Below are 20,259 nucleotides of genomic sequence, written 5' to 3'. Positions count from 1 at the left end.
GCCACAGACTTCCTCCATGATTACTGTATCTGGGCATGTTCCCCTGAAAGCAGTGCCACCGTGTACCTACTTTTGTCCGTGTTGTCCACCCTGAAGTACCTTGCCACACTGCTGCCCCTGGGGATCTCCTGCACCACAAGGCAGCCACAGAAATCACCAGGGTCTGTGTCCCTGGTTCCCAAATCTCCCTTCTCACCTTCAACCACACGGACAGATTCCCACCCAGCACCGCCCCCCTGCCCCCCCCCCCCCAGCCCTCTCAGTGGGAGCTTCAAGCCCAGAAGACAGGGGGCTAGCTGTCCCCAATGTCACATTGCTGATTCTAAGTCAGGGGCAGATTGCCTTCTCGGGACTGTCTTCTTGTCTGCCCCATCTTCTTTGCAAAACCCCAAGGCCCGAGATGAGGCCAGTCCCCACCCCAGCCCCAGGAAAGGTCTCAGGTGACACCCACTCCCGCCCTCTGTTCATTTCCTGCCAAGGGAGACGTCAGCCTTGGCAAGGCCTCTGGACACGTCCGTGGCCTGCAGTGGTCAGACTCACTGCTGATGATATTCTGTTCCTACCGGGGGCTCATACATTATGCAGGATGCTGGACAGTGCACCGGGCCTGTTCGTCGTAAGACCAACCAATAAGATGGGTGATGTAGGCACCCCACTCTGCCAAGGCCACCTCTGCCCTCCCTACTGGAGGCAGGGAGAAAATGACTTCAGAATAGTCAAATAGCCATAAGGTCTCCTCCTCCCTGAAGTTCAAAGCTGGGGGTGTCAGATATGATCACATGGAGTTTTGCTCTGCCCCCGGGAAGGAGACAAAAAGACGATGTACTCTCAGTCGTCATGGGCTGGGCGGGAGACCTGAGACCCACTGAACACCCAGGAGATGAAGGAAGCCTGGGCGGGCCTGGGCTCGGGCGTGGGAACGGAATCTGGCAGCTCTGATTTTGATCTTGGACTTTCAGCCCCTCCTATGGACATCAGACAATATTGCCTCCCAGAGACTAAGAGGAGGTCCTCAGCCTCCTTCTCAGGAAAATTGAAGGCCTTTGCTCAAGTAGTTACCCTGGGGGAATAAGAAGTTGAGGCAACCAGAGCGAGAGCAAGCATTAATCAAGGCCTCTTCCCAGACTTTATCTTTCTGAATCCTAACAGCAGACCTGAGTGGCAGCAATCATTATTTCCATTGTAGAGATAGAAAAGAATCCTGACCTGGTTGGGAAAGAATTTTAGGCCAGGCGAGATCTAGGTTTGAATTCTAGGTCTGCCACCGTGTGTCTCAGTGACCCTGGGCAAGTCAGCCGACCTCATTGTGCCTCAGTCTTCCTCATCTGGAAAGCGGGCATCACCTAACAGCCTCAGAGGGTTTGTGATGGTTGAAGGAAAGGTATGTAGGCTACCTGGCATAGAAGAAGGGCTCATGAGGGGTGCCTGAGTGGCTCAGTCAGTTAGGCCTCCGAACCCTGATTCTGGCTCAGGTCATGATCTCACAGTTCGTGAGTTCAAGCCCCGCATCCGGTTCTGTGCTGACAGCACAGAGCCTGCTCGGGATTCTCTGTCTCCCTCTCTCTCTGCCCCTCCCCTCCCCCCGTCTCTCAAAAATAAACATTAAAAAAAGAATTTAAAAATATATAACTGGAACAGCTAGGAATGAATATCACAGTACTTACAAGGCACCACATAGGAACTGTGCTTTAGACCCTTCTCATGCCCTAATCCTAGCAGCCCTGCTCCTGGCCCTGTCCTCATCCTAAGAGGAGATGAGTCGCTTGCACAACTTCTCCTGGCGACTGAGTGACAGAACTAGGATTTGAGCCCGGGGAATGGGACTTTGTGTGTGTACAACTGAGGCTCAGAGAGGTTCTGACACTTGACCAAGGTCACACAACCCATCTATGGGAGGAAAAAAAAAAAAAAAAAAAAAAAAAGCCTGGCTAGACTCTTGGTTTTCTCACTCCCAATGCACCTGTTGTGCCCCTCAGCTTTTTCTATTGCACAGATAAAGGGGGGGACTGGACTTGCTCAGAGCAGTACCTAGCCTGGGACAGGTACAATAAAAGCACTAAATAATAAATGTTCTGGCCCGCTGGGCGGGACTCTTTCCAGAGCACGGGTAGGGGGAATTGGACCCTTCCCTGGGTATCATGTGGGAAACAGGCCACTTCTGGCAGCTTATTGTTTACTTATTCACAGCCTTCGATGATATCACACCTGCACACCTCCCAGGGCCGTCGCGGGAGCCTGAAGTAGCAGGAAACGGTAAACTCCAGGCCCCGGGTGAATTGTGTGACAGGTGTGTGAGGACCGCGTGGGGGCGAGAGACTCACCTGAGGAAGCACGCTGGGCCGGGAGAGCGGGTCCCGCGAGCCTGGCACCCGGGAGCGCCACCCACGCCGTCCCTCTCGGCAGGCGCTGTCCGAGGCGCGTGGGCAGGGGCCGCACCCCTGCGCGGAACTGGCCAGCGCGGTCCTCCTCCGGGAAGTTCAGGCTCTCCTAGAAGGCCCAGGCGAAGGACCACGGTGTGTGGAATGCGTCCCATCTCGGGTTTATTTCCCACGCTACACCCATCGGCAAGAGAGCGCGCGCGCGAGCTCTTCTCTTTCCAACTCCTTTTCAACGCTTCTGATTATTCCAGGAGCAAGTCTCATTTTGCTGCCAGAAGCCCTTTAACACCTCTCTCTCCGTGCTTATCTTGCCATGTCTTGTCTTTTTTTTTTTTTTTTTTAAACATTTTTTTTTTAACGTTTATTTATTTTTGAGACAGGGAGAGACAGAGCATGAACGGGGGAGGGTCAGAGAGAGAGGGAGACACAGAATCTGAAACAGGCTCCAGGCTCTGAGCTGTCAGCACAGAGCCCGACGTGGGGCTCGAACTCACAGAGTGCGAGATCGTGACCTGAGCCGAAGTCGGCCGCTTAACCGACTGAGCCACCCAGGCGCCCCGCCATGTCTTGTCTTTAACAGAGAGAGAGGGTAGGCCTCCGGCTCAGAATTCCGAGCAGGTGAAAATATCGAGCTAGAAGGTTAGAACGAGTTTGGGTTTTTTGTTTGTTTGTTTGTTTGTTTGTTTTTCCATTTCATTTATTTTTTGTTACCTTCTATTTACAAGTGATACTGGTTTTCTATTTTCGGTAGTGAGAAGACGTTTCCCTTTAAAGTACGTGGTTAAAAGCAGGAACTCTGGAAATTAGACTAACTAGGTTCAAATCCCAGCTATGCCACTTAACTGCCGATGTGACCTTGAGCAAGTCTTGCAACCTCTCTGTGCCTCAACTCCCTCCTCTGTAAAGGGAAACGATAATGGCATCTCCTCCTTATGTTATTGTAAGGATTATATTAGTGTATGTAAAGGGCACCGATGGGTGCCTGATATGTAGGCTGTGTAAATGTTTGCTGTTAGGTTAAATAGGGCAAAAACAAACAGACAGACAAAATCCCGAGGTTTAGACAAAATTTCTTTGCACCGACCCCACCATTTTCCATGCGAGGAAGCAAAGTTTTGGAGAAGATAATTAAGTGGCTAAGCTAGGATCTCCGCAGGTCTCTGGATTCCCCATCCACTTACCAGCCATTTCAAACTTCGATAATTAATATAACTTCTCGCAGTATTCAGGTGTGCAATGAGACTAATACTATTTCACTGATGTTGAGATGGTGTGTGTAAAGGTGGCTCAGAACACGAGTTGGTGTGATGGCCCTAATGCATTTCAACAAGGGTAATATCGCCCCCAAGGGGACAGCAATAGGTTCTTGAGGGAAAAAAAAAAAAAATCTTAACTCTTTTTTCTTTAGGGTTTTATTTTTAAGTAATCTCTACACCCACCGTGGGGCTCGAATTTACAACCCCCAGATCAGGAGTTGTACACTCCGCCGACGGAGTAGCTAAGGAAGCAAGAACCATTAACAGAGATAAGTTCTGAAACTGTGACTGGCATGTCCAAGTTATTTTTTTTTAATCTTGCAGTTCCTTTAGGAAAATGAGTTTATGGGTTTTCTATATCTGCTTAACATTATAGAGACCAATGCATTCAGAAAATAAGATTTTAAAAATCCTACTTTGTTCACGTCCTGTGTAACTTTGGACAAGGTACCAAACCTGTCTGTGCCTCTGTAAAGTAGACACAATAGAAAACAACTCATAAAGCTGTTCCTTTGTTAATGAGGAAATGAGTTGATATTTTTAAGCGCCCAGATCAGTGTCTGGCCCATAGTAAATGCCATATAAGTAGCATTTAACAAACTGGAATTATTATTATCCCACAAATGAAGAATTGACCCACAGAAATTGACCCACAATCATTCAGGGAATGGGAGAGCCTAAATTTGTTTAGCATTTTTAAAATTCCAGGGACGACTGGGTGGCTTGGTCAGTTAAGCGTGGAACTCTTGATTTCAGCTCAGGTCATAATCCCAGGGGCATGGGATCAAGCCCCGAGTCAGGGAGACTGCTTGGGGAGACTGCTTGGGATTCTCTCTCTCTTTCTCCCTCTCTCTCTCTCTCTCTCTCCCTCTACTCCTCTCCCTCTCACACGTGCTTGCACGCACTCTCTCAAAATAAAAAAATTAAATTAAAATAAAATAAAATAAAATAAAATAAAATTCCAGCTTAATTTAAATAAAGCGCACACCATTTTAAGGGTATGCCTTGGACATGTTTATCCATGTATACACTCGTGATCAACATAAGGGTATTCCTAATCTCTCAGAAGGCTCGCTGGGGTCCCCTCTCATCAATACCTCCCACCAAGTTAAGTGCTGTTCTGATTTTTCACTGAAGATATTCTGCCTGTTTTGAATTTCATCCAAGTGGAGCCATACAGTATGTTTCTTTTATTATACACGGAGCCTGAATGTGAAGCCCAGATGGTCCCAGCCTAGAAATTGCCATCTTAACTCTTATCCTATACTGTACTGCCTTTTAAAGCCACGACTGCTTAGGGTGTTATCTTCTCCCTCCCCTTTCCTGACTCCTCTTTTAGCTCTGGGGGAAATGTAGCTGTCCAGTGAGCCATGACCAGTTCTAATTGGTCAATTCTGCATTAGAAGACCCCACAGTCCACCCGCTGCCAGCAAGCAGATGATAGGGCACAGGTGTCAAGAGTGGGCCAATGGGAGGATAGCATGGTCTAAACCGCCCACCAGTCCACCAATGGGAGGGAAGTTCCCGCCCTCTGCAACTGCCTCCCCAGAGCAGAGCCGCCTCAGCCTCGTGCCCTTGCAGTTTGACACTTTCCTTGTATCCTAAAAGAAGGTCCCCTCACTGCTGCCTAAGGGATGCAGGATGGCGGCCCCAACTCCCTGCATCCCCCCTGGGCTTTCTCCACCCCTCCCCTCCCTGGAGTGGACGGGAGGGGAGGCTTTTCCAGACAAAAATAACATATATGTAAATACGTCTGTTTTCAGGGATTCTGTTGTTTCTTGATTTTTTTTTTTTTCCTTTGTCAATGGGATAATGCTTTGGCTTTCCTCTTTCTTTTTTTTAAAAAAGGTTAGTTTTAAAATTCCAATATCTTTACCACGTGAACACCCTCTTTCCTTTTTCTGAATTCCGGGCGCTGATGAGAACCATCAGCCTTCGTCCGTAGCCTCCACCTCGTCCCCTCAGAGGTGAGGAGCTAGGAGAAGGGAGAGGTGACCCGAAGAGCTTGGGGATGGGGCAGAAGATGGGACGGGGTAGAGTTAAGAAAGAGCAGGCACATCCTTAGGGTTGAGGATGAAGAGAAGAAATTTTAAGGTGTGAGACGGACTGGGAGGTATAGCACCAGCTTCGAGGGTGACAGGGAAACTGCTTGAAATTGTTGGAACAGGTTGATAAAAAAGAAAAAAAGAAAGAAAGAAAGAAAAAAGGATGTCCAATTGCCCTGGATGAGGGACATTTAAAGAGCAGTAAAGGTCCCGAAGACATTAGGGAAGAGGGATGCCTGGTGGTTTTTGGTGCTTACGGCTGGGTGGATCCCATGGGCTGTTGAGGTATTGGGGTGAAAGGGGTGTCTGGGGCTGAGGGACACCGACCGTGCTGAGGCGTTCTCATGGTCACTTTTCTCACCTTCTCTACCCCTCTCCTCCACAGGCATGCCCCTGCTCTTTGTACTGGGCTGCATTTTCTTCCCACTGAGCTTCACTGTCCTCTGCTGGGGCCTGCAGAACCACTCCCACCTGCGGATGGAGAGACCAGAGGCTGTTTTGGTGGCGTCCAAGTAAGAGGACAGAGTGAGGGCATCCTTCCTGGGGCCAGGGCTGGTGGAGCTGATCCCCTGCTTTCAGGAAGAGTCAGTGGTGAGAGCAGAAGCCGAGTATGCGCGCGTGCGCACGTGCGTGTGCGTGCGTGTGCGTGTGTGTGCGCGCGTGCACGCGCACCAGGGGAGATGAAGAGTCAAAAAAAAAACAAAAAAAAAAAAAACCAAAACTGGCTCTGGGATCTTTTGCAAGTCATTTCACCTCTCTGAACTTCAGAGCCCTCACTTGTAAACGGGCTTACTAAGAACACCCACCATCCAGTCCTTGTGGAGACGTTGGGTTGAGTTGAGTCGGTTGAGTTCATATCTCCGAAGTCGGGGCTGAGACTCCTGCAAGTCACACAAAGGCCACAGGCTCCGTGAGGACTGGTGAGCTCATCAAATGGGGCAGCGGCTGCTCAGCTCCAGCCAGATAGTATGGACCTAGAACGTGGGCTCCATGTTGTCTGGCCTTTGGATTCTTTCCTAAAGGAAGTTGAGCTTTGGTGGGAAATCTCCTAATTTTCAAACACTGACACATAACTTGGAATTTCAGAAAATTCTGTATTGGCAACTCTATACTAGCCGAACAAAGCATGCCTGTGGGCTGGATTGGGGCCCTTACACTGCAAATTTATGACCTGTTTGACACAGCTTAATGTACATGTGACCTATCATGGAAACTTAGGTAGGAGAGAGAGCAGGCAGAAGGCAGAATTCACTTGGGTGTCTAGGCGAATTCTTGGAGGACAGAAAAGTGTCTCTGCCTGCTGTAATTCATGTCATCTGCAGAGAAGCCATAACTTGGCCAAGTTTGTTGTCCTCAATCCAGTAGTTATGGTGCCCTACCATCCCCCAGGATGGTGCCCATCCTCCCCCAGACTCAGTGGCTTTACTCTTTGCCTTTGGAGCTATCCAGTTTTGCCAGTTTTCGTAGCTGTGTTATCTTGCTCAAGTTTTTTTTTGTCTTTTGTTTCTTAAATCTCTAAACCTGTTTCTTGTCTATCAAACATATATTACCATCTTGGGAGATTAAATAAGAATGAACATAAATCACCTTGCCTCATGCCCAGCACACAGTGAACACTCAAGAAGTTGGGTTCTGGGGCATCTGGGTGGCTCAGTCGGTTAAGCCTCCGACCCTTGATTTCAGCTCAGGTCATGATCTCGCAGGTCATGGGATCGAGCCCCACATCAGTCTCTGCGCTGATAGTGCTGAGCCTGCTTAGGAATCTCTCTTCCCCTCTCTCTGACCCTCCCCCTGCTCTCTTTCTCTCTCTCAAGATAAATAAATAAACTTAAGAAAAAAGTTGGGTTCTTTTCCCCCTGAAGGGAAGCCCTGGAGTCAGGAAACTGGGTCCACTATTGTCTCTAAATTGTCCCCAACTTCTGCCTAAGGCCAGAGACCTCTCAGGATCTGTTCCTTCCTCGTGCCACTAGAGGGCAGCATAAAATTGCAAATCCGCCCTTTGCCTCTCTTTTGGGGAGGAAATGGAATGGTCTGAGGACAGGCAAAAGCAAATCGTAGGGCTGCTAATTGAGGTGCACCTTAGGGCAGGCCTGGAAACGAAAGTATGGTGTGGGTACAGGCCCCACATCATGCAGAAGTCCGTAGGACAGTTGGGTGCAGGCCAGGAAGGCCAACTTCCAGGAAGGCAGCACGAAAGGGTGAGAAGCCGCTCAGAGGTTTCCAGCTGGGCTTTGGACACACAAATCGCTGGGCCTTGATTTCCTTGTGCTTGAATGAGGGGCTCGAACCAGCTAATCCTTGAGGTCCTTTTCTGGGAAACTGGGCTGTTCTGTGAAGTCTCAGACGAAGGGGAGCCAGGAAGATGATAAACCTGAAGAAAAAGCAAAGTGACTAGTGCTTAGGGGAGGCCAGGAGAGGCCAGGCAGCCTGAAGGACAGGGGCAGGGCGTCCTTGTGCTCCAGGTGGGTTTTCAGAGAGGCAGGTGTTCTTCTTCAAGCCCTGCAGCCACTCTGACACCCAGCACGAGAAGGTTCCTGCCTCTTCTTAGCTATGGGACCTTGGGGAGGGCCACTGAAGGCTTCAGGACCATTTCTTGACCTGTAAAAAGGGGACAAGTGCTGTCACCTCGGTGCTATTATGATAGTTAGACAAGATTACAGGGCAGTCTTGCAGCAGTCAGGAGACACCTCATGTATACCTAGAATTTTCTTCTTCCCACTGGAATGAAGGATGTGTGTGTTGGGGGGGGTCTCAGAGCCTGAAAGGATGCTGTGATGAGGTGTTTTTATTCCCATGCATCCTTAAACTCATCCTTCAGAGACAGCAAGATGCACCACTTTGTCTTGCTCCCTCCTCCAGGGAATCCTCTTTTTCTCTTTGCTGGAGGGACACCCCTAAACTGGGACCCCAGCGGGTCACTGAGGGACAAGTGTCGGGAGGCATTGGCAGCGGAAGAAATGGTAGGCATTTGCAAATGTACTGGTGGGAAACAGGGTCGAGCCCCCATCTGATGGCTCAGAGCCCCCTCCCAGCTAGCCAGGGAGCCCAGGGCCACCTTCCTCCCCAAGAGGAGAGCTGACCCTCCCCTGGCCCTTGTCCCCAGCAGCCCCCTGCGCCGCAGCTGCTGTCTCTTTAAGGGCCTCCCCCTCCCTCTTTCTCTGCTCCCCCCATCTCTGTCGCAGCCGCTGCTGTGGCTCAGAGCTGCATGGGAGACGCGCTGCAGGTCCGGTTTCTTGGTGTCTGGTCGGTGCCATCATTCCCCACCCCTCCCCCGCCCTCCCCAAGCTGGTGACTCCCCCTCCCCCTCCCCCTCCCCTCCGAGGGGGCAGGGGGCTGGGCACGAACTCTCTATAATGCCCCGTGCAGCCTCCGGGGCTGGGCAGCGGGGACCGTGGCAGCAGCAAGAGGCGGGAGAGCAGTGCTGACCGCTGACCACTTGCCCGGCCACTCCTCTGTCTCCCTCCCTCCCACCTCCCTCCCTCCCTCCCTCTCCCTCCCTCTCAGGGCTGACACCACAGTCCCACCCCGCCTTCTCGGGTCCTCCCAGCCTCTCCACGTAAGCCCCCCCTCCCCACCTGCCTCTTCTCTCCCTCCCCTCCCCCACCCGCATCCTCCTCCTCCGGTACCCTCTCCCTCTCTGTCCTCTGACCAAGTCCTCTCCTCCCGTCTCGCTTCCAGCCCTCTGGCCAGCTTCCTCCTGCTCCCTTTCCCAGATCCTCCCTCTCCCCAGCCTCTCCCCATTTCCCCAGTCTCATCTAACTCCCATTCTCCCTTCCTCTGGTCTGACTCGCCTGCCCCATCCCGTCCCCGCCCTGTCCCCTTTGTGCCCCTTTTTCTTTTTCTCTCTCCTTCCCTGGTTTGGTGTCCCTTCTCCACCTCGAACTCCCTTCAGCTCGGCCTCCCTGCCCCCTCACGGCCTCTCGCTTCCCTGCCTGAGGCCTGAGCCACCATGCTGACCCCAATGGTGGCTGGGGGGGTGGTGTTCCCCGGTCTCTTCCTCCTCTCCAAGAACACGCTCCAGCGGCTGCCCCAGCTGCGCTGGGAGGAGGCCGACGCGGTCATTGTCTCAGCCAGGTAAACTGCCTCCCTTCGTCTCAGCCCCTCTCCCCTCCTCAAGCATTATGGGGGTGGAAGGGATCCCATCCTTCCCTGGACCCTTGGCTCTTGGGGGATTGGGGGTTCCTGAAGTGATTGGTGGGCTTTATCTCCAAGCTTCCTTCCTCCCTCACTGCCTTACTCGCTGTCCCAGGAGACCTCGTCCAAACCCAGCCATCTGGTCTACTAGTATCCAGACTGCTTTTCCTTCCTTTCCCCCATTCACCCTCCCAGCCTCCAAAACAGGGCCAGCGTGTGACTGAAACATTCCTCTAAGATATTAGGGAATAAGGCAAGGGGCAGAGAGCTGTGTATTTATTGTTCAGGGCATATGTTTGAGGGCACAAGGGACAGAGGAGTGAATGGTTCAACTCAGTACAACCCCAGAATAAGGGCCAGAGTTGAGGAGGGGAGCACGGGGGCAGTCAAAGAGTGAGTGGGAAAGTGGCCAGGGGGAACTTGAGGTCACTGAGGGGCCAGGTGATGAGTGGCATGACTGGGTGGCTGAATGTTGCAAGAACAGGCCCAGGGCTCCCCCTTGCCATCCAGTGCTGTCCCTTTCCTGCCTCTCCCTGGGAAGAGACCTTGTTATCAGCACCGTCTCACCTCAAGATGACCTCCCTGGTCATGAGAAGAGGGCGACTCAGTGTCCACAACTGAGGGAAGGAAGATGGCCGTGAGGAGTTGGGCAGACTGAGGAGTAGCAGCTGGGCAAGTCCCCTAGCCTGAGGCTGGGGGAAGCCCTGGGCAAGCCAGCCTCAGGCAGAGATGGGCAGAGAGTGGCCCGAGAGGTGACCCGAGTCCGAAGTGCAGTAAGTGGACAGTAAAGAGGAGAAACTGAGATCTGCGTCTCCTTTGTCTACCATGGCTCCCTCTTTCGCCCTAGGCTAGTGTCCTCTGTCCAAGCCGTCATGGCCTCCACAGCTGGCTACATCGTCTCCACCTCCTGCAAGCACATCATTGATGACCAGTAAGTGCCATGAGACCGCCTTTGCCCAAGTTTCCGGCAGCCTGTGTGTGTGTGTGACTCCCGAGTACCCCAGGTCTTCTACGGGACTCATTCAATGGTCCCCGAGCCCTTCACTTAGGACTGAGCAAGTTAACTGCATTAGCTGCAACTCAACACCCAGGGATAAATTTATCCCTGTCCTGTCCTTAAAGGTCAGAACTAGGAGGAGAAGGAGTGGCGATCAGAAAGGATTGTCAAAGCAGCCCCTAGGCTTCCCGGCCTCTCATACCCTCATACTAGTATGTCCTGTGTGTCCTTCCCTCCCTACTTCTTCCCACCCTTACATCCCTCAGACCCCTTTTCTAACCAGCACCCACATGGGGTGCCTTCCTCCTCATGCTGGGCTCACCCCTCACCTCCTCCCAGAACCCAGGTGTCCAGTCCAGAGGAGAGAGATGACAGAGACAAGGCCACTAATGGCTAGGCAGTGGGGAAGGGGGAGGAGAAGGGTGAAGAGGCCAGAATTTGGCACTGGTAGCTGCTGCAGTGCCCGGTGCTTGCCAAAAAAGCCCAGGACTGAGGATGTGGGGCGGCCAGAGGAAAGAGAGGGGCCCTGTCCGTGGTGCTGACGGGCCGGCTCCAGGCGACCCACGGGCTGCTGCAGAATTGCCTGGGAGGGTGCTGAAGACCCCCCACACCTGACTTCTGGCCCTGACCCCCTTCTCTGGTGACTGTGGGGCCACAGGAACGTTGTCTGGATGACCCTGACCTGGCGTGCCCCTCTTTCTCTACAGACGAGTTCCCTTATCTGTGGGGTGAGATACATCCCTTCCGGGAAGCGCTGCCATGAGGAGGAACTGAGCTGTGTGTCAAATGCCTAGAGCAATTCTGGCTGTCGCACAGTGGGTGCTTAACTCTTCCTTCACATCTTGGTGACTTGGGTTCCTCTTGCCCTCCTCACTTCTTCCCCACCCCTGGGTCTAAGATGAGCCTGGATTCCCAGGCTTAAACTGCTCTCGCCTCCTCACACAGAGGTCACCTTTCGGCTCTTACATTTCCTTCCCCCAACTCAGGTCTGTTCTCATCTCTCCCCCTTTAATCCTCAGGTGGGTGTCCAAGATCAGGGTTAATGCGGGGACAACAGCTGTTCCTACTTCTGAGCACCTAACTGCTGAGAGGGTGGGGATGGGCTTAACTCTTCAAGGTGCAGCCCGGGTCCTGGCCCTCCCTCCCCACAAGCCACTCAGCTCCTGGGGCCAGCTCTCCCAGCCACTCCCACTGTAACTTCTCTTGGGACAGTTTGGGCTGCCTGTCCCCCTCCAGGCCAGTCTCGCCCAGGGCTTGCATTCTGTTTTCTGTTTTCATCTCACCCCATCCTTCGCTGCGCTACCGCCCCCGTCCCCCCCCCCCCCCCAGGCCTCATTCCCCTTCTCCCTTCAGCAGCTCCTCATATTTTGTCTCCACTCTCGTTCTGCATCACTCTGGCTGACTTTGCTTTCATCCCTCCGCCTTGCTGGGCAAGTTCGCTGGGCCCTACCTCCCTGATCTCCCACTCCCACCTCAGAGCTGCCACAGGGCTACAGGATTGAAGAGAGAGTGTCCAACATGCTGAGTCAAGAAGAAAAATGCAATGTTGCACACTCATGCACTTTTCATTTTTGTTTACTCCCAAAGTACACAGAACTTTCTCTGCTCTTGGCTCCTTTCGCTCAGCGTTTTCGCCTTAATGCTTCGCTGTACCTGAAAAAACAAGAGGTTGGACCACATTCAGGCAGAACAACCGGCACTGAAAGCACCACCAGATCCCTAGCAAAGGCCTGTCTGTGACACCTGTCTCGAATCTTCTAGAGACAGTGGGGCTCTAGGCGAAGGCTGTGGAACCAGACTTCTCTCATGGTTATTCCTTGGCCAAGTTACCTAATCTCTCAGTTTCCTCATCTGTGAAATGGGGGTGATAACCATACCTACTTTGTATGAAGTTTTTTGTGGGGAGGGAATAAGTTTATGTATGTGAAAGGTTTTAGCTATTAGGACAGCGCCTGCTTGTAATAAGCAGTCAATGGATGTCGGCCACTATGATCCCTCTCCACTGCTCTTGCCTCTTCTGCTGTTATTTGTCCTAACCTCAGCTGTCTCTCATATCTTGCTGGAACTTGCTTTCTCACTCTCACACTGCCCTATGGTCTGTGGCTGTCTTTGGGTATCTTTTCCCTTTTCTTGCCCACCATATTGCAGAAAGAGAGAGAGAAGAATGAATGAATGAATGAATGAATGAATGAATATGAAAAATGGGTGGGCTCTGAGATCAGACAGTCTGGGTTTGAATTCCAACACTACTCCCTACCAGCGGTGTGATGGTGTGACCTTGGGCCAGTTTCTTGCCCTCTACCCTTGGGTTCCGTCATGTAACTCGAGAGTCCACTCTCGCCTCAGGGTTGTTGTGAATATCACTTGAGATCTGACTCATGTGGCACGTCCAGTGCTGACTGTGGCACCTGGTGGCTGCTCTGTCCCTCTCCTTTCCTCTTTGATCTCTCTCTCTCTCTCTCTCTCTGCCCAACAGACACTGGCTTTCCTCTGCCTACACGCAATTTGCAGTGCCCTACTTCATCTATGACATCTACGCCATGTTCCTCTGTCACTGGCACAAGCACCAGGTCAAGGGGCACGGAGGGGACGAAGGGGGGGCCAGAGCCCCAGGCAGCACCTGGGCCGTGGCACGCGGCTACCTGCACAAGGAGTTCCTCATGGTGCTCCACCACGCCGTCATGGTGCTCGTATGCTTCCCGCTGTCGGTGGTGAGTCGGGGTGTAGAAAGCCAGGGTCTCCTGTCCTGCTCATGCCAGCAGGAACCGGGGAAGCCCTGCGGCCGGGTCTCAATAGCAGGACAGGTTCGGGAGAGTCTCCACAGAGGGTTTCCTGAGCACCAGACCGGCCCCAAACAGCGTGAGGGTGTGGGGTCAGCCTGGCCTGGGCTGGACATGCCCAGCCGTGGTGCTTGGGACCTGTGGCTGCATGTCTCTGAGCCTCAGTTTCCCCATCTGTGATATAAGGGTGAGCGATCTCACCTGCAGGATGACGGTTGGAAGGATACAGTGAGTGATGCTCGCAGCTTTGCTGCTATACGCACGTGTTCAGACTTTCAGGGTCAAGCATCTCCGCAAGTGGCCAAGAGGAGACAGGGAGGGAGTCCAGGGTGAGGCCAAGCTATTTCCTTCCTCTCCTCGCAGGTGTGGCGTCAGGGCAAGGGAGATTTCTTTCTAGGCTGCTTGCTGATGGCTGAGGTCAGCACCCCCTTCGTCTGCCTTGGCAAGATCCTCATCCAGGTGAGAGGGTACCTGAGGGTGTAGCGGGCCCCACGGGAGGGCAAACCTGGGAGGGGCTGCAGGCTGGGGTCGGGGGAGGCAGGGCTCTGGTGGGCTGAGTGGGGGCAGTGGGCCGAGGGTGGAGCCCCTCGCCCCGCTCACTCTGCCCCCTGCCCGCCCGCAGTACAAGCAGCAGCACACTCTGCTGCACAAGGTGAACGGGGCCCTGATGCTGATCAGCTTTCTCTGCTGCCGGGTGCTGCTCTTCCCCTACCTGTACTGGGCCTACGGGCGGCACGCCGGCCTGCCGCTGCTCGCCGTGCCCCTCGCCATCCCGGCCCATGTCAACCTGGGTGCCGCGCTGCTGCTGGCCCCCCAGCTCTACTGGTTCTTCCTCATCTGCCGCGGGGCCTGCCGCCTCTTCAGGCCCCGGGGCTCCCCTCCGCCCTCTCCTTGTCAGACCCAGGACTGAGGGTGGGGCCAGGGGACCCTCCCCATCCCACCCCTTGGGGACGGGGCTCTGGGGCCGCTGGGCAGGGGGTGGGAGCCAGGGGCCTCTTGCCCTGACAGCCCGGGGACTGACAGATGGACTCTGAAGGGGCCGAGGGGCGGGACATCTGCCCTCAGGGGCAGAGGGTCAGGGACCAGGTGAAAAGGAAGGCAGGGAGGGGGAACCTCTTCTCCCAGCAGTGCCTGAGCTGAGGGTAGCAGGCCCCTTCCTGCGCGGCCCCCCTTCTCCCGTCACCAACCCTGGGGCTCTGGGGGGAGCAAAGGATCAGAGGAAGGGGGCATCACTTCCTATCCACTGAGGGCTAGAGGGCCGTGGGGAGACTGACTCAAGGGGACCAGGACTCGGAGAATGTGGGGGAGGCCCTGCTGTCAAGGCCATCCCAGCCCCCCTGCTGCAGACTCCTCTCGGTTCCCCACCATCTGGGAGGAAGGGGACACCCTAACTATCCTCCCCACCCCCACCCCAGGCCTCGCTTGGGGCTAGCTGCCTCCACTGCTCCTCCCTAGGGAAGGCCAGCCTAAGGAATCTTATTTATTTTATTTATTCGCCCAAATTCATACTAGTTTGTAGGGATGGGGGGAGGGAGGTGGCTGCTACCCCCCAACCTTCCCAGTGCTGAGCAACCCCGGGGGCGGGCGAGGGGCACCCAGTCCCTTCCCCATTAGGCTGCACATCTTGCCCTCGGGCCCTGGCATGTCCCTGGTGCTACAGACCTCTCAAGGCTTCCTCCAGTCTGGGGTCAGGGGACCCTGGGAGGTGCTTTACAGACCGCTAATAAAGACGATCTGCGTGAACGCCACCAAGGCCCTCTTCACCCAGTTCTTTGGTGCTGGGAAGGGTGGGGGGGTCTGGGGACAGAAAGCACAGATGACCACAGGACGGGGCAGGACCCCCTGGATGGCTACCGAGCAGTCAGGGAAGAAAAAAACAGACTTTTATTCATCAGCGGGAAAGGAGGGCAGGTTTGGGCACTCAGGGCAGAGTGCAAGGCCCTTGTCCGGCTCCTTAGGCCCCTTTTTGGCAGCTCCTATGGGGTATGAGATCAGAAGTGGGAAGCCACGCCCTGCCTCCCTAGGCTTTGGGGTCCTTCAGCCTCTCCCAAGGAAAGCTGGGGTGAGGCGGGAGGCCGGAAGGGGCCGGGGGGGGGGGGGCTTACATGTGTGTGCAGAACTGGAAAAGGAGGAAGAGGAAGGCCACTACCAGAGCACCCACTAGGATGTGATAGAAGAACTCAGAGTTGTATCCTGTTAGACAAGAAGGGGGAGATGGGGACCCTGGACTCACCTCCAATTGGAGGGCCAAGGGCAGCTCTCCTCCAGACCCCGGCAAGGAAGGAGGCTGTCTCAAGCTGGTTCATACCTGAGTTAACAAAGATGACGGGTTTCTCTCCAATAAACCGGGCCACGGCCAGGAGCCTGGCTTGGTCTGAGTCTGGGTAATCAAAGAAGTCAGGTCTGTCCAGGAAGAGCACAGACTCTGCTCCCCGGGTCAAGGTGTTGGCCCTCTGTGGGCTGGGTGCTAGGGAGCAAAGTCTACCTCAAGAATCCAGCAGACCCATGCCCTCTACCCCAAGAAGCTGAAGCCAACCTAGGACCCTGTCAGGCCACATGGCCTTAGCGTGGCTATGGAGGGGCTTGATTTTGTTCCAGGAATCTCTCAAGGATCAACTGAGCTCTCCATGAGAAGGCCCATGCTGGATGGAGAGAAATGTGGAGGGCAAGAGGAAGGCCCAGCCTTGGCCACCCAGCTCCTCGGGCAGATTGGCCCTTTAACCCCCAAGACTTTCTCCTTCCCGTGGCTCCCGGGACAGCTTCCCACCTGTTTCTATGGCCCCCAGCCCCAGCAGCCACACCCACACCCAAGCCCACAGCCACAGCCTCATGACTCCTCTCCTCCTGTGACAGGGGTGGGGGCTCTGTGATGTCACAGCCTGGAGCCATTCTGATCAGGAACTCTGGGTTGAGGGGAGAAAGTACTGGAAGCTGGGACGAAGAAGAGGTGCATTTGTGTGTGGCAGGCAGTTCTTCCTGGAGGGAGGGCAGGGATAAACACCTCCAGTTACCCCTGGATCCACTGCTTAACACAGACGACTTATTTACCCATCACAGCAAGCCTGCCTGCATTATACAGAAAAGGGAACCGGGACAAAGAGGAGCAAAGAAAGTAATTTAGGCAATGCACACTTCCCAGGGGTGTGCATCTTTCTCTCGGACGCTCCCCTTTGCCTTGTGTCACCAAATTCAAGGGCCTAGGGATCTCTCAGGGGTCCGTTGAGGAAGACCCTGGGGTTGGCAGCCAAGAGAAATAGCAGGCTTTTACCACTAGGTGGCAGCAGCGTCCACGTTTGTCTGTTTCCCTCCCACCCGGGAGGGCCCGGCTCCAGCCCTTCCAAGCCCTCCTCCCGCCTCTTCCCGCAGGTGCTGCAGGAAAAGGTACTGCAGGCGCGGGGGTTGTCAGAGGAACCCCCCCCCCCCCGCTCCCCCTCCCCCCGCCCATCTCGACGCGGGTCTCTTGGTCACCCACAGAGCCCTCGCAGGCTCCGCTCTCTGGGTGGGCTCCCCCAAGGGCCCTCCCATTTCCCATTTCCAGTCCCTGCTTTTCTCTATTTGTCACTTCCCAACAGCCACTTTCCGTCCTGCAGGCCCGTCTCAGCCTCTAAGAGTTAGCTCCCCTCGGATTGGCAGGTGGGCCTGTCTGTCACAGATGCGTCCCGCCCCACCCGAGCCCAAGGACACTTCAGGGTCTCCTCAGTTCCGACTACACAATTGCCTGCTCAACAATCTCTGACAGTGGCAGTTCCAGGACTTACCCCACACCAGGCATGGGTCTGTGGTGGGTTGGGACGTCCTCTGCCCTACGATGGAGGCACCCCCCTCCACTGGATCCCCACCCCTCATCTTTCTTGCCCTCAGGGTCTACCCATCTAGTCTCCTCCCCTTAGTCTTGGGAGGTCCTTGCCAGTGCTCAACTTCTATTTCCTAAACCATAAAGCCCAGAGAGAAGAAAATGGGGGGGGGCGGAGGGGGGGAAGAGGCAGACTAACATCTATGGGACCTCCTGTGGGACTGTTTCCCCTTCACTTCTCTCCCCAAAGTCACAAGCATGGGAGGAGCAGGGGGATGGCTGGGGGGAGGAGTGGGGGGGGTGGAGCAGGGTTCCCACCCCAGGCCTGTGTGCAACTGCTCCCCACCCCCTCCCTCGTTTAGTTGGGAGAAGGGGTCCAGAGCCTTTGGCCATTGGCGTGGATCTTACAGTTTTCTCAATTGCCCCAAAAGGATACAGCTGTTCTCTCGACCAGGAAAGGCCCTTTAGACACAGGCAGTGAATTATCCCTTCATTTATTCATCCAATCATTAGGTACATGTATTGTGCTCCTGCTATGTGCTGGGCTCCATGTATGGCTTCAATAGAAATCGCCAGGGCACGGTCTCTGCCCTCAGGGATCACAGGGGAGAGAACTCAGAGTATAGACGGACAACCCCTCAGGACTGTCTACACTCGCTGTCTCTGCTCCCTCATCTTTAATGTATTCTTCAACCCCTCCCAACCTGGTTTGGTCCCCACCACTCCACTGAGGCCACTTTTGCAAAGTCTACAAATGACCCTTTAACTTGCCAAATCTAAAGGTTACTTCCTCTGTCCATTCTGTCTCTCAGTAGGGTGCGCCTGTCCCTGCCTCACCAATTTTCAGGGTTCCTCCTTCTCCAGCCAGCTCAGCCTTGGACCTTCTTTCTGTCTATATTCTCTCTCCCTAGGTGATCTCATTCAGTCTCATGGCTTTAAATACCATCTATATGCTGGTGACTCACAAATGTATATTTCCAGCCTAGTCCTCTCCTCTGGGCTCCAGCCTCCTCTACCCAACTTCCTGCTTCATGTCTCTGTACGTCCAAAACCATCTCGAACTCAATAGATCCCAAATGGAATTCTTGGTTCTCCTATCACAAACTGGCTCCTGTTTTCCATCGCTGCGAACGGTCTCATTGTTCATCTAGATGCTCTGCTCCACACAAACACCCAGGAGTCAGTTCAACCCCTTCCTCCACCCCCCCCCCCCCCCCCCCCGCCTCCTGACAAAGCCATCATCAGGACCTGTTGGCTCAATTTTCTAACATGAATCTCAAGTTCGCCCACTTCCCTCCCCCTCCGCTGCTGCCCACTGTCAACCCCATGCCTCCTCTGGTATTTCAACAGCCTGTAGACTGGTTGACTTCTGTTCACTCTTCCCTCAGGGAGAACAAACCAGAACACTCGGATCCACCACTTAAAACCCTCCAATGGCTTCCTGTGATGCCTAGTGAATTATGAACTTCTTACCCTGACCTGCAAAGCTCTTGCCCAGCCCTGTCCACTCCCCACCTCAGCTCTTGCCGCGACCTCCCTCCCTTGGCACATGCCACCCTTTGCACACGCCTGTGCCTACGACACGCTTGCCCTCGCACTTGAACCGGCCGACTTCTCCTATCTCCCGGGTCTCAGCTGAGAAAACACTTCCCCTGGGAAGGGAACTCCCACGGCCTTTTGACCATCTCCCGTCACCGCATCAATCTCACTGCACTGGAGGTGTCTCTTTGTCCGTCTCCCCTACAAGGCCGTGAAGCTAGAGATCATTGATCTTGGTCACAGTTGTCACCAGAGTATACAGTAGGTGTTCAATAAATGTTTATTGGCTAAATGGATGGAAGAAAACCTTTCCACCTGTGAACATGCCGGGGCTCAGCACTGTCTGCCATTTCCCCTGCTATGGGCTTGAGCTCCAGCTTTATCCCTGTGTTCCTCCAATAAGGCTTTGTGTAGCTGGGCTTCTGGGCCTGAGCTAAGCTGTGAAAAGGGGCCACAGTGGAGGAGGCAGGACCGCTGGCTTCTTGTCCAGCTTGCCCCTCCTCTCACGCAGACCCAGATCTGCCTCACTCCAAACCTGTCGGCTCTGGTCCTGGACAGGGTCTCCGAGTCCTACTTCCTCTCTGATCTTGGACATCCCTGAAGGAAGCCTGATGGTTGCCTTTAAATACATATTATTTTGGGGCGCCTGGGTGGCGCAGTCGGTTAAGCGTCCGACTTCAGCCAGGTCATGATCTCGCGGTCCGTGAGTTCGAGCCCCGCATCAGGCTCTGGGCTGATGATGGCTCGGAGCCTGGAGCCTGTTTCCGATTCTGTGTCTCCCTCTCTCTCTGCCCCTCCCCCGTTCATGCTCTGTCTCTCTCTGTCCCAAAAATATATAAAAAACGTTGAAAAAAAAATTAAAAAAAATACATATTATTTTAATGTATTCTTTTGAATAGGCAGGATATGTGCACGGTATAAAATTCAAAAGGTACAAAGGATGGAAAGTAAGTCTTTCCTATTCCTGCCCAAACCTCCCTCGCAGCAATCTCAGAGGTCAATGTAGTTACCACTTTCTTGGGCAGCCTTCCAGAGATAAGTTAGACACACATAAACAAACATATATGAACTCTCTTCTCATTCTGTACGTGCTGCCTTGCACCTTACTTTAAGTTAACCTGAGACCGCATGATGACTCTACAAGTACAAGCACAGGGGCCTCTTTCTTTGTCCTGGCTGCATACTATTTCATCGTATGAAATTGTGTCATCCCTGATTGAATGAATCCCCTGCCTGTGGACGCTTAGGTTGCTTCCAGTCTTTTGCTGTTGTAAACGCGCTGTGGTTAATAATCCTGAACTCCAACGGTTTTGCTCATGGGCCAGCATGAGGATAAA

At 53.8% G+C, this 20,259-nt stretch overlaps 2 protein-coding genes across 2 annotated transcripts; one reads left to right on the top strand and one right to left on the bottom strand.

Annotated features, from left to right (window-relative positions):
• The first annotated feature begins 8,862 nt into the window (after nucleotides 1-8,862).
• On the top strand, nucleotides 8,863-15,342 carry TLCD3B (TLC domain containing 3B). The gene is made up of 5 exons (XM_060648910.3): nucleotides 8,863-9,753; nucleotides 10,661-10,744; nucleotides 13,287-13,521; nucleotides 13,954-14,049; nucleotides 14,213-15,342. The coding sequence occupies exons 1-5, from the start codon at nucleotides 9,629-9,631 to the stop codon at nucleotides 14,498-14,500; spliced, it is 828 nt and encodes a 275-aa protein (XP_060504893.1). The 5' UTR covers nucleotides 8,863-9,628; the 3' UTR covers nucleotides 14,501-15,342.
• A 109-nt stretch (nucleotides 15,343-15,451) lies between these two features.
• FIMP1 (fertilization-influencing membrane protein 1) lies at nucleotides 15,452-16,972 on the bottom strand. The gene is made up of 4 exons (XM_060648912.3): nucleotides 16,358-16,972; nucleotides 15,899-16,057; nucleotides 15,696-15,783; nucleotides 15,452-15,566 (listed from the first exon to the last, which is right to left on the bottom strand). The coding sequence occupies exons 1-4, from the start codon at nucleotides 16,419-16,421 to the stop codon at nucleotides 15,545-15,547; spliced, it is 333 nt and encodes a 110-aa protein (XP_060504895.1). The 5' UTR covers nucleotides 16,422-16,972; the 3' UTR covers nucleotides 15,452-15,544.
• Between the last annotated feature and the right edge of the window lie 3,287 nt (nucleotides 16,973-20,259).

Source organism: Panthera onca, chromosome E3 (genome assembly GCF_046562875.1).
Source record: "Panthera onca isolate mPanOnc1 chromosome E3, mPanOnc1 haplotype 2, whole genome shotgun sequence".
Classification (NCBI taxonomy): domain Eukaryota; kingdom Metazoa; phylum Chordata; class Mammalia; order Carnivora; family Felidae; genus Panthera; species Panthera onca.
Note: the sequence above shows the minus strand (reverse complement) of the source record. Positions and strands in the feature narration are given on the sequence as shown.